At 39.2% G+C, this 14166-nt stretch overlaps 1 protein-coding gene across 3 annotated transcripts in view; it reads left to right on the forward strand.

The window, feature by feature from the left end:
• Positions 1-316: 316 nt before the first annotated feature.
• LOC139754092 (uncharacterized) overlaps positions 317-14166 on the forward strand; it is a 61344-nt gene continuing 47494 nt past the window's right edge. For 2 of the 3 annotated variants that reach the window (XM_071671159.1, XM_071671161.1), the window contains exons 1-3: positions 317-1364; positions 8266-8700; positions 13060-13259. In XM_071671159.1, coding sequence (XP_071527260.1) covers positions 737-1364; positions 8266-8700; positions 13060-13259 — 1263 coding nt within the window. In that variant the 5' untranslated portion in view covers positions 317-736. The remainder of the gene's footprint in view (positions 1365-8265; positions 8701-13059; positions 13260-14166) is intronic. The other variant, XM_071671162.1, reaches the window with a different exon arrangement.

Genomic DNA, 14166 nt, shown 5'->3' on the forward strand with positions numbered 1-14166 from the left:
ATGGAACTCTGGCAAAAGTGAGGAAGGTATTGATATCTTGAATGCTCAGTGAACCATATATATATATATATATATATATATATATATATATATATATATATATATATATATATATATATATATATATATATATTCCTGTGGCAACAGGTATAAGGTAGTTTGTACGACAAAAATTAAGCATATTCGCTCAGTCGTCCTACATGTCTACGAGGTGCTGTTGGTTAGGTGAGGCAGTGTTGGTGTGGGTGTTAGTCCAGCTGTCCGCCTGTCCCTCATGGCGAGCGTCGGTGGCGTCCACATGGTAGGCTCGCCGACACGGTTCCTCTCTCACTCCATCAACCAATCGCAGCTCAGCACTCAGGATGACTGCCAATGAGCGCAGGGGGCTGTGGCGTGGGTCAGGCCGGGTCATGACCTCCCCCGGGTGATCCTGAAGGGGCCGTGGGGTCGGGGTCTGGCAGCCAGACGACCGTGGCCGTACCCCATCTCGCCCCCGGCCCGCCAGTGTACCGTGGAAGGCGGACGGAGTAGTGGCCCGCTGTCCTAGCTGTCCTGCTCATGCCTGCCCACAGCATACTGTGCTTAGTGAAAGTAGCCCTAGTGAGGCTCGCACCACCGCGACCTTGTGCTAGATACTGTCTCATCGGAAGGATTTACCTAACTCGGCAAAATTGGGATGATTGTGTAGGCCTTTATCACGCCCCCGCGTGTAGCAACAAGACGAGGTAGTGTCACCATGGGATCCTCTTGCCTCATCAAGACCTGTACAGTGAAGAAATCCAAAGTTGGAGCGTCGTTTCACCGTTTACCGTGGAAATACCCGAGCCTTTTCCGAACGCTGCAGCATGTGTTTGGCAGCAGCAACGTTCGTGAGCTCACCCGCTGGTCTAGGATCTGTTCACATCACATCGCCCAGCTGGCGCCTCTGGCCAGTACGGACGAGGTAGTACGGCGGCTAATGGAGTACTATTCTTGGAACGCGCGTAGCTATAAGAGAATATTTGAATTGTCTAGGTGTAACAAATACATCGTCACCAAAGACTCCACTAACGAGACGGTGAAGATCGAAGAGAGTAATGGTACCCTAGGAACTATAAACTGGACTCTGGAGGACATGGTCAAAAGTGGACTGTTTGTATTAGACAACAAAGACAGGGGTGATAAGAGCGAGGCAGCCTGTGGGGACTGCCGTAGTGTGTCCAGCAGCAAGAGTGAGGCGTCGATTCAGTTTGAGGAAGACGAGAGCGAATCGAAAGACTTGCCTACCAGCGGGAAACAAACCAATGGGGTCGAGTCAGGTCAATGTATGGGTCAGTACCTGCTTCAGATGCTAGCTGGGGCATTGGCCACCGCTTCTCCTTCAGGTATGTAATCGTAACGGACTGTAGGGAAACAAACCTTTAATTTGACATTGCCAAGATGACAATAATGTACACCAGATTGATCGGCATCCACCTTGAGTTTTTAAAGTTTTCCATAGAGATGTTAATTACCTTGATTGTCTGTGATGTATTTCTACGCGTAATGTTTGATGTCCTATTTTAATGTGTATTAACAAACATATGTAGTGTAGGTATATTTCAATGCAAGTCAGGCAACATGCTACTAATATTTTGTTAGGTGATTATTCTCTTAAATGTTCTTTAGTATGAAAATTTGTAGATCATTTAATACTACAGGGAATGTATATTAGAAAAATGAATTATATTTCCTGTGAAATTTTAAAGATCATGTTGCGTTTTTGATTCTTTTTGGATTAAGATTAGCCTAGCATTCTTGATTTTTTTTTTATTTGGATTAAGATTAGCCTACGATTTTTTTGTTACTTCGTTGATTTTTAATGTAATGTCAGTCATCTGTTTCATATAGGAGAACATAGGAAAGTAATAATTACCCTTATCTGTTTCCGTCAGGGTTTTTTATTTTTCTTAACAAATCTGCTAGGATAAGCTACTGGCCTTCCTCACCTCTGCTGGTCATGTCCAGTTCGAATGTTGAGGTACCCTCTATTATGAGGTCTGGTCCTTTATAATTCTCATTACTTGCAGGCTGTTAGCTGAAAGTTACAGGGTGCGATGTTTAAGCAGTTGTCACATTTTGTTTTTCATGGCACCTGTGGTGATTTTTCTGTACGGAATTTATCAGCATTAGTTTTCTCATGTTAGAAATTAGTCAATAGAATCGTTCCTGGCACTACTACATTTCTGCAGGCACTCGAGACCGTAAGAGTTGAATTCACCAGAGATCTTGTTCTTTTGTTTGATAATTCTCTCAGTCATTGAGTATGGTATTCGACACCATGTTTTCTGACCAAACCTTAAGCCTAAACGCTCGTCACACGAGATGTCGAGTGAAGTCAGCTTTCAAGGCTCTTGAATCTGCAGAATTTCGAGAAATCTCACGTCTGCACTTCAAATCGCTTTCATGGAAATTCAAATATGGAGAATCCTGAAAGCGAGAGGTTTTAGTGGATTGGACCGTCCGATTGCCTTAGGCCATCTTATTCGTTTTTTTTTTTTTTTTTTCCCAGAGCGAGACAAATTTCCAGAAAGTGGACCAAATCCACACCTTTATATTATGTCTTACAAGGGATCTGTAAGTATACTTACGTGTGAATCGAGATGCACACGCAGCAGGCAGAAACGGCCACAGTACAATACCATGAGAATCAGACCAGGCCCCTGTTGGACGCCCCACATGCATTGTTGCCAGCTTCTATTCGTTAAGTAGATTCATCTTCAAAGGTGGCCAAAAAAATATGGCCAAGAAATGCAAACGTTCAAGCTGAACTGCATTCCCATTTTACTTATAAGTCAATATAAGCAATAGGAGTGCAAGCAAGAATCTTAATTAACAGTGTTAAAAAACAATGTCTGGCGCCACTTTGCGAGCGCTGAGTGGTCACAAATGCGGGAGCTTCCATTTAATGTCCCTGGGTGGGAAAGAGGGGGACCTGAGCTGATTGCGGTAGTCTTGGTATGTCTGCTTGGATTTTACCTTGGTCCTTTTGAATTTATTGCCACTACAAGTTGTAAATTATCTTTGTGTATATTAGTCTCTGTATATAAGGTTGATTTAAAGCCACACTCCATTGATCATAACATGCCCTGATCAAAAATACGTGTCCGTCTGAACCGAATGTCTTTGATCAAACACGTGGACTGATTGGGATGTTCAGTCCTCAGCATCAGTGCGTCAGACACGTTAAATTAAATTCTTGGATGGACATGATTAAGTAATATCTATACGAACGAGGTTACCCTCAAATTTTGGCGCATATACACAGTGGAAGAATTTCAGCGATTAAGTATAATAATAATAAATAATAATAATAGTAATAATCATAGTAATGATAATCAATATATGGTCGCGATATAAGCTCATTGACGATTTAGTAATCTTATGTAGCCATTACCATTAAAAAGATTATTTTACACCTTGGCTAGGTAGTTGAACGTCGGTAAGGGCGTAAGAAATTGGTATTTGTAATTTTTCCAATACTTTTTGTATCATTGGTACTGTACGTCTAAAAGCCTTATTTCCTTATGTTGTTATCCTCCCTGAAACCAGTCCATTTCCATGGACTGAAAGTAGTATTTACAAACCGTTGGGATGCTGAACATTGATACCTGCATTTGCATTTTTGAAAGAGTATAGTGAATACTCATCACTGACATACACTAATTGACATTTCTTCCATCAAAAGCATCCCGCTATTGTCGCGAAATTAATTAAGGCTTCGCAGATGTTTTTCCAAAACATACCAGTACGGGAAAGGAGGTTTCATAACGGTCATTTCTCGAGTGCCTGTCTCCACACAGAAACTGAAGGAAGCAACAGATAGACGCGTGCCTCGTATCCAGGTCGTTGGGGAAGGGACAAGATAGCAGTGGCCAAAATAATGCTTGTAGAAAAGAGCGGCAACATCTCGGAAGAGGTGATGCTAGAACAAATACTGATGGAACGCTTTTGATTCCACTCTCGTTAATAATAAGAGGTAGGGGAGCTGTACTCCATGCTAGGGCTAATACGTATTTGATAGAGATATTTCGAAATTCATAAAAAAATACATTCTCATTCTAAATGATTTTGACGTTAATTATAGATGTTGGTATTAAAACGAATGATTGCATCGGTGTGTAACTTGCCCAGCTGAAGGATCCACACTCTTGATATGACCATAAAAGATCGTGTAATTCGTTTTATGATTTTCACACACCTTTCACATTTCCCATGATGCTCTGCATCTCAAGAGTTATTCGCTCTTGTGAAGGGCAAGCGTTTGGCCATCAGGAACTCAGCGAATCGTGTGGTGGATGTATGGAGAACTTCACCCGCGGTACAACGAAGCCTCCCGAAGTAGCACAACCAAGTGCACACACACAACGCCTTACACCTTACATAACAGTAGAAATAATCATAACTTTATTTAAGACTTTCGGCTTCCTCCGCGGCGGCTTGCAGACAAGTGGCCACTGACTGGAACCTTGTGCCTGCTTCAAAGAATTCGCTACCAAAATGCGGAAACCATTTTCATCAGAAGTGCCAAACGGATATTGTCTCAAAGCAAGATGCAGGCAGGCATATGAGGGTTAGCCAAACGCAAGCACAGGACAGCTGGCCTCGTATGCCAAATGTGAAAACTTTACCGCTGGTGCTCACTGTGTGGTGATGGGGGAGGTGCCCTTGTCCTTATGCCTGAAATTGCTCTTCTTGTGCCACTAGGATGCTTTAAAAGTGTTATTCCCCCCCGCGCCTCTTTAATGTTCCGTGCATGATAGTGAATCGAACAGTGACCCAAACTGTGTACCGTCAGTCCATCACGATCCGTCGTGTCCCTCGTATATCATGGTTGGGGACAGTTACTTTAACCGCAGATACATTGAATTAATGCTATATATACATGTTTTTCTTTATTTTTTCGTCTACTACTCCCTGTATACATAAAGGTAAAAAAAAAAAATTGTAACTAATTTATTCCCAGCGGCTTCATAAGCATTTCTTTGACAGTTTTTAAGTTTGGTTCCTTTGAAGACATTTCATATATATATTTAGTCATAACATTCCACATAACCTTCCTTTCATAGTTATTCATAGGACCATAGTCTGATGGGTAACCTAGGAACCAAATGTAATGTCTGGTGTTCCCGGATATGTGATATAGAGATTGTCAGGGCACTTCGTTCGTGTATAAGCAACATTGCCAGCTCCTGTTAACACCTTAGACCAAGCCTCTTTGCTGAAAGTATGATTTTGCCTTCTGTCGTAAACACCTTATTACTCCTGTCACATAACAGGAATTATTCTACCCTTGTTTAAATTCTACAGACGTCCGAGATATTCATCTGTAGAAAACTAGATCCTTTACTCAACAGTAAATAATTCCAAGTTCGGCACAAACTCAAACTTTTCTTTTCAAGTTTTTAAGGATTATTATACAATCCCTCTGACAATATAGCAGAAACAGGAGGCTAAGCAAGTTCTGAGGAAAAGTCTTCATGTAGATCCAGTAATGTTCATTGAGTGTTGACAGATTTGTACATTGTGACTCACTCGCAGCACGAAGTCAGAATGGGATTTTCATTAATCAGCTGCCCATGATTTACCCCTGTTGTGGTTGGGAATATTATCATCTTGTCGTATGGCCCTGACCTGAGCGTAAGAATTGTAGAATACAAGTTGAGTCACATAAACACTGTATACTAAGAAAAAACAGCTCAATCATTATAAGACGCATCACATGTTATGACCCCTTGCTCTGCCACATTTTCCTGAATCACCTCTGGGACAAGAGGTCAATATGCAAATTCATACAAGATGAGAATATATATATATATATATATATATATATATATATATATATATATATATATATATATATATATATATATATTTCATTACCTTCCTAAATAATAATGTCGATTTTTCATCTTCCCTGAATCACTGTTATGATTACATGTCGCATGATCATTGCAACTTACATTTAAATCTTGTTTTTTGTCCAAATGTTCGATTTTTCATTTGTCTTATTGTTTATCTTTACCCCATTATCCATATAACTGCATGTTATTGACAGACTTTATACTGTGCTTCCGTAGCATATTGATTTAGCAAATGAAGACTCGTCTAAGTATGTAAGGTCCTTGCAGGAGTCCGATACTTTCAAACGGCCAGGCCGATGCGTGTCATATCTAAACCCACACATGTATTAGCCTTAGCCTCATAGTTAACAAACAAATGAAATTGCAGTTTTCACTACCTCATATGCTTACTTACTGGTCCAAGAAAAGAATCGTAAATGCGGTCATTTTAACCATACTTCTATTATTGGTATTCGTGATTTGGAGCAACTCGATTACTGATTGCTGGTCGGTGACTAATACATATTTCACTTGCCAGGCCGGACTGAGAGGGTCGGGTAGTGTTTATCCAACCGGATGATGCGGGGAAATTCTCCTTGAGTAACTTCTCGAAGGAAAGGAATAATACCAGTTCTGATAGATTACGTAATTATTTTTTTCTACTCCCAAGTTGAGAATTTAGTGATTTTAATACATGTTTGCAGTTTTATCCATTCCTGGAAGCGTGGTTTTCGTGCACCACGAGGGTAATGATAGATGTCCTCACCCTGAAGGTCCGTGGGCACTTCCCCGAAGGCCTGGGCAATTCCCCGTGCCCTCCCGCCCCCTCCCCTTCTCCAGGGGATCTCTGCCACCCACCTGCCTCGACCCCGCCATCCTAGCTTGAGCTCACTCCCGAAAATATCTGGTGTTAGCACAGCACGCATTGTTTTCCTTAAGGTTACGTGGTGGTGAGATTTATGCTGGTTTAGTTCATGACTATTGCGGTAGAGTAAAATACACGGAAGCCAGGAATATGGTGCGTAAGATTCTCAGATCCACATCTGTATCTTGTGTTTGTAGCATCCGTACTCTGAGAGTGGGTTAGCTGCGCTGGGTCTGGGCGGAGTGGGTGGTGTCTAGCCGTCCGCCCCAGACAGCCACTGCTGTCATTACCCTTTTTGTTGCCCGGAAGTGACTCGACCGGGAGGATTGACTTGAGCTTTAGATAATTTGTGACTAAACAAGCGTTCAAGTTAAGTATAACTTAAGAAGGTGGACGTGATTGCATCGGTTTAGTGTAAACATCCGCGAGGAAAGTAAATCATTGTCAGGAGTTCGGAACTTTCATTAAATCATAGTTTTAACATAGAACAGCTGACGTAGATTATGACGAAGTCAGACATCTCTCGACCGCCTGATGTTCATATAACTCTCACAAGTGCTGTTAACAATTATATATCCACTTCCAATGCAGTTCGAGGCTAATTAAACAAGGTATACAAACATTTACAAATTAATGCCAAACTTTTTTTTTTTACCTGTATGCATCACTATTAAATCAGTCTACCTTAAAGACATGATTGGAATTGATAATTTTTATCTTTGCTCTGAAATGATTGGTAATATATATTTTCATTTTATATTTTGATAGTTAACTGCATGCTTTGCAAGTGTAATTTCATATTACAGCTTAGAAAAAACGAAACATTTTGACCTGTCTTGGCTTCACAATGGGTTAAGTACCCGGAAATACCACAATATATTACGACAATGTTCTAGGAGAAGGGAGAGGGGGGTTGTCCAGACTCCTGTCCTGCTGCGCGACTCAGTGCTGAGTAATGTCAGGAGGGAGGGTTTCGTGTTAGCCTGGCCTTCCTCCTTGAGTCAAAGCCCTCAGGCTAGGGTGACCTTGAACTATTATCCGGGACTTTTCGTAGATCACTTGAGTTTCCTTCGTGAGAGGTGGTGGGAGGAGACTTCTCGTTGGCAGGGCAGGGCCAAGAGGACATTTACTCGTACATAATCACATTCTGATGACAAGTTTTTTTTTTTGTGAGCCCTCAATTTACTAGATGTCGTCAACAGCTTAGCGCCTCAGTGACAGGATTGGGTACGTGAACCTTGGAGAAACCATGGTATACTTAAGCTTTTCGTAAGCGTCTGACATTTTTCATGTAGCGCCTCAATGTGCGATCTCAGTGACCCAAAATGTGTTAGTGCCCCCTTTTCTTTTTCTGTCTTAGCTTTAATGATTGGATTATGTTTCATATTTCACTTAATAAAGATTTAATTGTAACCAAAAGCTGCTTGGTTTAAGTTTGTTTGTGCTGGAATAGCTCTTGCATTAGGTACAGTAGTGCGTAGTTATAGAAAAGCATTTAACAGAAGTGTGTTTAATGTATATATCTTGTTTTTTTTGCAGGCGACCACAGCATGATCCCGGATGACTGTGCGGCCGGAGCCATGGACGCAGCCAGGGATCCGGATGTGTGCATGGAAGAGGCGGGCAAGTCGAAGAAAACGGGATGTGGCGAGGAGCAAGATATTAACGATAACCATACTAAACTGGCTGCTCAGGAGGACTCAAGTGAGGGGGCTACAAGTGTGTTAACAAATGGGGAAGTACAAACAAAGGAAAGTGACAATAAAGAATCAGTTGATGAATCTAATAAAACAGATGACTGTGAGGAGGAAAAGGATGCTAAAATGGAGATAGAAGAAACTGAGGAACGGCGTGTAGATATTGGGGGGAGTGAAGATGAAAAAGACTCAAGTGAGGATGATGAGGATAAATTAGTGATCAGTGAAGGAAACGAAAGGGGAACAGAAGAATCTGCTGATGAAAACTCGAAAGGAGGTAAGTATCAGATACTGAAGTCTTTAGATTACTCAGAAGTAGTGCACCATTATTTAAAAGCATTTTTTCTTTTTTAAGCAAAGTTTCAATCTTGTAAGAGTACACTGTTCTGGTACAGTGCCTTTTTATTTCCACTTTCTGTGAGTACAGTCGAAAAGGTTTGAATGGGGATCTATTCCAGCACAGAAATAAATGAAAAGCACTCCAAAATGTATTCTGAATGGAAACTTTCTTTTTAGATAACTTCAGTGATTAGGTTGATTCTGTTACTGCAACAAATTAAAGTTACCATACCAAAAGAAACTGAAAATTAGGCACCATTATCATGAGGAAGTTATGCCAAAAATCTTATTTATGCATGTATAGTATCGCACAAATTTACTAGAGGGATTAGAGCATGTATTAATGGGATTTTCAACATATATAAAACTGTATCATGTCAATATGTTACTGGATAGAATTTAGACAGTAGGTATCAGATCTCACAGTACACTTATTAAAAGTGATTTAGACCAGCACTGCATTAGTTGTTAATAATGATACAGCCCTGCTTTGTTATTTGTGGAAATCTGAAGGAAATATTACATGAAAATTACACTTTGTAGTTAATGAAATAGGGGCATTAATACTGAACATCATGAACGTTATGTAGTGACTTAAATCTCCACAAATGGGCAGGGCATTGAAGTGAAGTGAAAAAATTGTAAATAGGAAAATAAATAATACATTATCAATACCTGTAAACCTATATACCTAACAGTAACCTATGTCACTGGAAAGATCCAATGACTGTAATTACATGATATCTATTTGTATAGAAAATAAAACTTATTTTCAAGAGTAGGGTCAAGCAACAAAAAGAAAATGAAATTTCTCTCGAGTATTTTGATTGATCCTACGTAGGGTATTAGTGGTCAGGATTATGTATATCAAAGAAATTGTTGGGCTGCACAATGTAAAACACTTGTAAAGAAATCAGTAAAGCCTTATTAAAACAATCAATAAATCCTAAGTAAAGAAATCAGTAAAGCCAAGGTGAAGAAATCAGTGAAGCCAAAGAAAATCTCGCCTGATAGCTGAAATGCAAAGTAGAAATATACCAACATTAATTTGGTCTGATGGGGATGGCATGTTCGCTTGGTTTGTTTGTTTGTGGATATTTAGTTGCACTTGCATCATGTTCAGTAGTAGCTATGACCAGTATATTTTTATTAAAATATTGGAGAAGATAAATCTTGATAGGCAGGATTTTATAGGTTCACTTGATTTTTTACAAGTGCTTTCTTAACTCTTACATTGATGAACTGCATATTTTCCTAGTTATAAATAGCCCTTACTACTGTGACATCTGATGTAATGATGCTTCAAATGTGGCACAAATGTTGAATTGCATATTCAAAGTGTAATTGCTGCATTAGCACTGTAGAATGAAATTATATGTGCAAAGCTGTTAGTAGTCAGTTGACCAAGTGCTGGATATATAGATTTTAAGTTTGAGTAATTTTGTACAGCAGTGTTGGCGTGGTGTTTGATTAATCTTATAAAAGTTGTGGAAATTGACATGCATGATCATATTTTGATTTGTTATTACCCCTTAGATAGCAACATACATCATTTATTGGTATGTATGCGATCATCTGCATTGTACATCACCTGAGACGATTTATATTGCATGTCAGTTATAGCATTAATAGAATTCATTGCTCCATCATTGTAAAACAAAGGTTGATACAGGTAAAAGATTTATGCATCTATATTTTATTTTTATTCATGTTTATCTCTCAGTTTTATAGGAACTTTGTACTCCAGGTGCAGCATTTATGTATTTCAGCACTTGACCATAGGAAAGCAGAGGTAGATGAGTGATTCATATTATTTGATTTTTTTACTTTTGCATGCTTATCTCTAATCCTTACATTGCAGATACAAGAAAACCTAGGTATACTGTATGTGCTAGAGTATAATACAAACTTTTTAGAAAATACTTATTATATTCCTGTAGAATCATAGATATGCATGCAGACAGAAGTGTGGAAAATGAATATTATGTCATTTATCTTCCATTGTGTGTTATAGAGAAGTGTTGCAATTTATGAAAGCTGTGCATGATGGATAATTTAAGAAATGGCAGAATGAATATATTAAAGACATAGTAGTTTCTTATAGATTAAAGTTATGCATGGCAAAGTATGTAAGATGAAAATAGATAAATCCTTTATCCAACTTTGTATTACAGTGATGGAGTGTTGAAGTTAATATGTACATATTTCAAAACAGTAATGTTGAAATCTTGTCTCATGTGATGTATGTCGCAGTTGATTGATAACATACAAATGATATTTGTCTAATTTTAAGTTTTGATTTTATGAGTTTTTTTATTCCCCATGGTTTTTGCACATAAGTTTGGGTTTTCTGGTAGCTCAAGTTAAAGGGATGATGAATTAGTTGATAGTTAGTTAATGTTAAGAATATCAAGGAAAAAGTGGAACTAGATATAAAAGTAGGATAAACATATGTAAATGGTCAACAGAACCTGCAAAATCTTCACTGAATCCCCCCCCTACCAGTTGAGCTTTATAGTAAATTTTTTTCATCTTTGATTGTCATATCCCACATTAGTAAGGTATATTCCTTGTTACTATAAAAAAGAAAAGAAGACTTCCTGGCATTGTATGAAAGCCATTTTATCTAGATTGTCTATCTTCAAGGAGTCTGCAGTGTATGGGTGGCTCTTCAGATGGATCTCTTTGCCACCAAAGCAATTGCCCTCTTATTTACTGTCTCCTCAGTGTTTGACAAAGGGGCAGTAACAACAGACAGGAACTATTAAAAAAGACTTTAATCTCTCCCCTGGTAAATCATCTAGAGATAGGTCTTCCCAAAATAATTGGTTTTCTGGGTTTAGTGACTCACAGTTGCAAAGTGGGAACAGTCTTGGTGCTATATACTTCTTCCCATGTGCAGTTTCCCTCTGCTACATCAAGTTTATCCAGAGCACCACTCCTTTGGGTCAGGAGCTCGGAATCGAAGGGTTGGGATTGGGAACCCATCATTGGGATTTTTTCAGTTGCTGTTATGGTAAAAAATTTGGACAGGTAACAAACAACCTACCCATAACATTGGTTTTTCCATTCAAGAACAATATCAGTCAGTCTGGAAATTTATCAGTTGTTCTTGGAAGATTCACGTTTTGAAATTTTAGAATCTTTCTTCCTAGTAGAATTTTTTAACATTTTTAATGATAAAAACATAACGTGCAATACTATTGCCCCTTACTAGAATGCCCTTTAGGAACCACTTTTCATTGGTTTTGGGATAAGCTCCTCAGATTTTTCTTATCGAGGCTTGCTGCTTTCCCATTGCAATCTGAATGCCGATTTGTTAAAATCAGAGGAATTTTCTGACAGAGTAGCACCTCAGTAGCTGCTCATACAAACATTTTTGTTGATTGCCTCAGTGCCTCTATAAGAAGAGTTAGTAAGATCTAATATGCGGACTTAAGATCCTTCTCATTTTTGATATGTCCTGTGTTAAGTTCAGTCCAGATCTTAGGTTTCTGGCAAAATATTATAGAGTATATTTCAGAATGCTTTATCTTGAAAGAATGCTGCTGAAGAACATTATGCCTTATGCTCAGTTACATCTGAAGTTCATTGAGATCACAGATATTCTAGAGGAAAGACTTTCTGTTCATTCAGGAAGTTTGAAAGTATCATACCATCTTGAATTAAAAGACTGCTTTTGTTTGCTCAACCTTGCAGAAGTTTAGAGCTCATGATGTCAGGAAGATGTCTTTCACTCTGGTCTCTTTGAGGAATCCTTCTGTGGTCTCTTTGAGGAATCTTTCTGTGGAGGAAATTAACAAAAAAAAAGTTCTTGACATTCCTCACTTTTATTGAATGATACCTTTACTCTAGATGTTGAAGGATGTCCTTGCATGGTGTTGGACTTCACACCTTCAGGGCAGAGAATTGCTAATATGCTACAAGATAACTTTTAAGTAAACTGTTTCTTCTCATAGTTTTCTTTTGGTCTGGAATTTTTTTTCTAACCCCTTTTCCTCCATGTTGTTATGCTCAAAACTTGCAGGACAGGCTGACCTTGGAGAGAAAAGTGAGCTTCAGAGAGAGAAAAGCTTTTTCTTTTCAGTTACCAAAATGTGATTAGGGAGGGATGAAGGGCATAAACTTCACTAGAAGACAAGGAGGTTAAAGGTCTGTAACCTTTAGGGATGTTAGAGAATTTCTCAGCTTATGGAATATTGCCTTAGAACTGTTTTTCCTTCTTCAAACACCTTATATCCACTGTATTCATCTGTGATAGCAAAAATGTAAGGTTTGAGTTTTTTCTTTTGTGCAGAAACCCCAGCAGTATCACAAAAGAGTACAAGTAGATCACCATCTCCAAAGAGAAGTGAAAAACGACCATCAGAAGATGAGGCAGCTCCTGAAGTCGCAACAAAGCGACCAAGGCCTTTAGAGGACATGATATCCCTTGATTCTCTTACCTCAGTCTCACAGGTTGAGGGTTCACTTGGGCAGGTGAAACAGGATCTAGAGGTTAGTAAACAACTTTGACATGCATGTGGATTTTAGATCACTTACAGTTTATGTAAGAATTGCAGAAAAGATAAACGTAAAGATACAGTTATAATAGCTTCTGATTACAAATCATTTTTGTATCCTCTCTCTCTCTCTCTCTCTCTCTCTCTCTCTCTCTCTCTCTCTCTCTCTCTCTCTCTCTCTCTCTCTCTCTCTCTCTATCTCTGTATATGTTTATTTATTTATTTATTTTGCTTTGTCACTGTCTCCCGCGTTAGCGAGGTAGCGCAAGGAAACAGACGAAAGAATGGCCCAACCCACCCACATACACATGTATATACATACATGTCCGCACACGCAAATATACATACCTATACATCTCAACGTATACATATATATATACACACACAGACATATACATATATACACATGTACATAATTCATACTGTCTGCGTTTATTCATTCCCATCGCCACCTCACCAGACATGAAATAACAATCCCCTCCCCCCTCATGTGTGCGAGGTAGCGCTAGGAAAAGACAACAAAGGCCACATTCGTTCACACTCTGTCTCTAGCTGTCATGTATAATGCACCGAAACCACAGCTCCCTTTCCACATCCAGGCCCCACAAAACATGCTTCACATGCCCTGGTTCAATCCATTGACAGCACGTCGACCCTGGTATACGACATTGTTCCAATTTACTCTATTCCTTGCATGCCTTTCACCCTCCTGCATTCTTGATTGCTGCTTCCTGCATCAGTGAGGTAGTGCCAAGAAACAGACAAAGAATGGCTGATCCACTCACTTACACAAATATATACATAAATGCCCATTCATGCACATGTGCATACATATGCATATCAACATATACACATATACTTACTTTTGCAAGGAATAGAGTGAATTGGAATGTGGTACACCG

This window comes from Panulirus ornatus, chromosome 16 (assembly GCF_036320965.1).
Source record: "Panulirus ornatus isolate Po-2019 chromosome 16, ASM3632096v1, whole genome shotgun sequence".
In the NCBI taxonomy this organism is placed as follows: domain Eukaryota; kingdom Metazoa; phylum Arthropoda; class Malacostraca; order Decapoda; family Palinuridae; genus Panulirus; species Panulirus ornatus.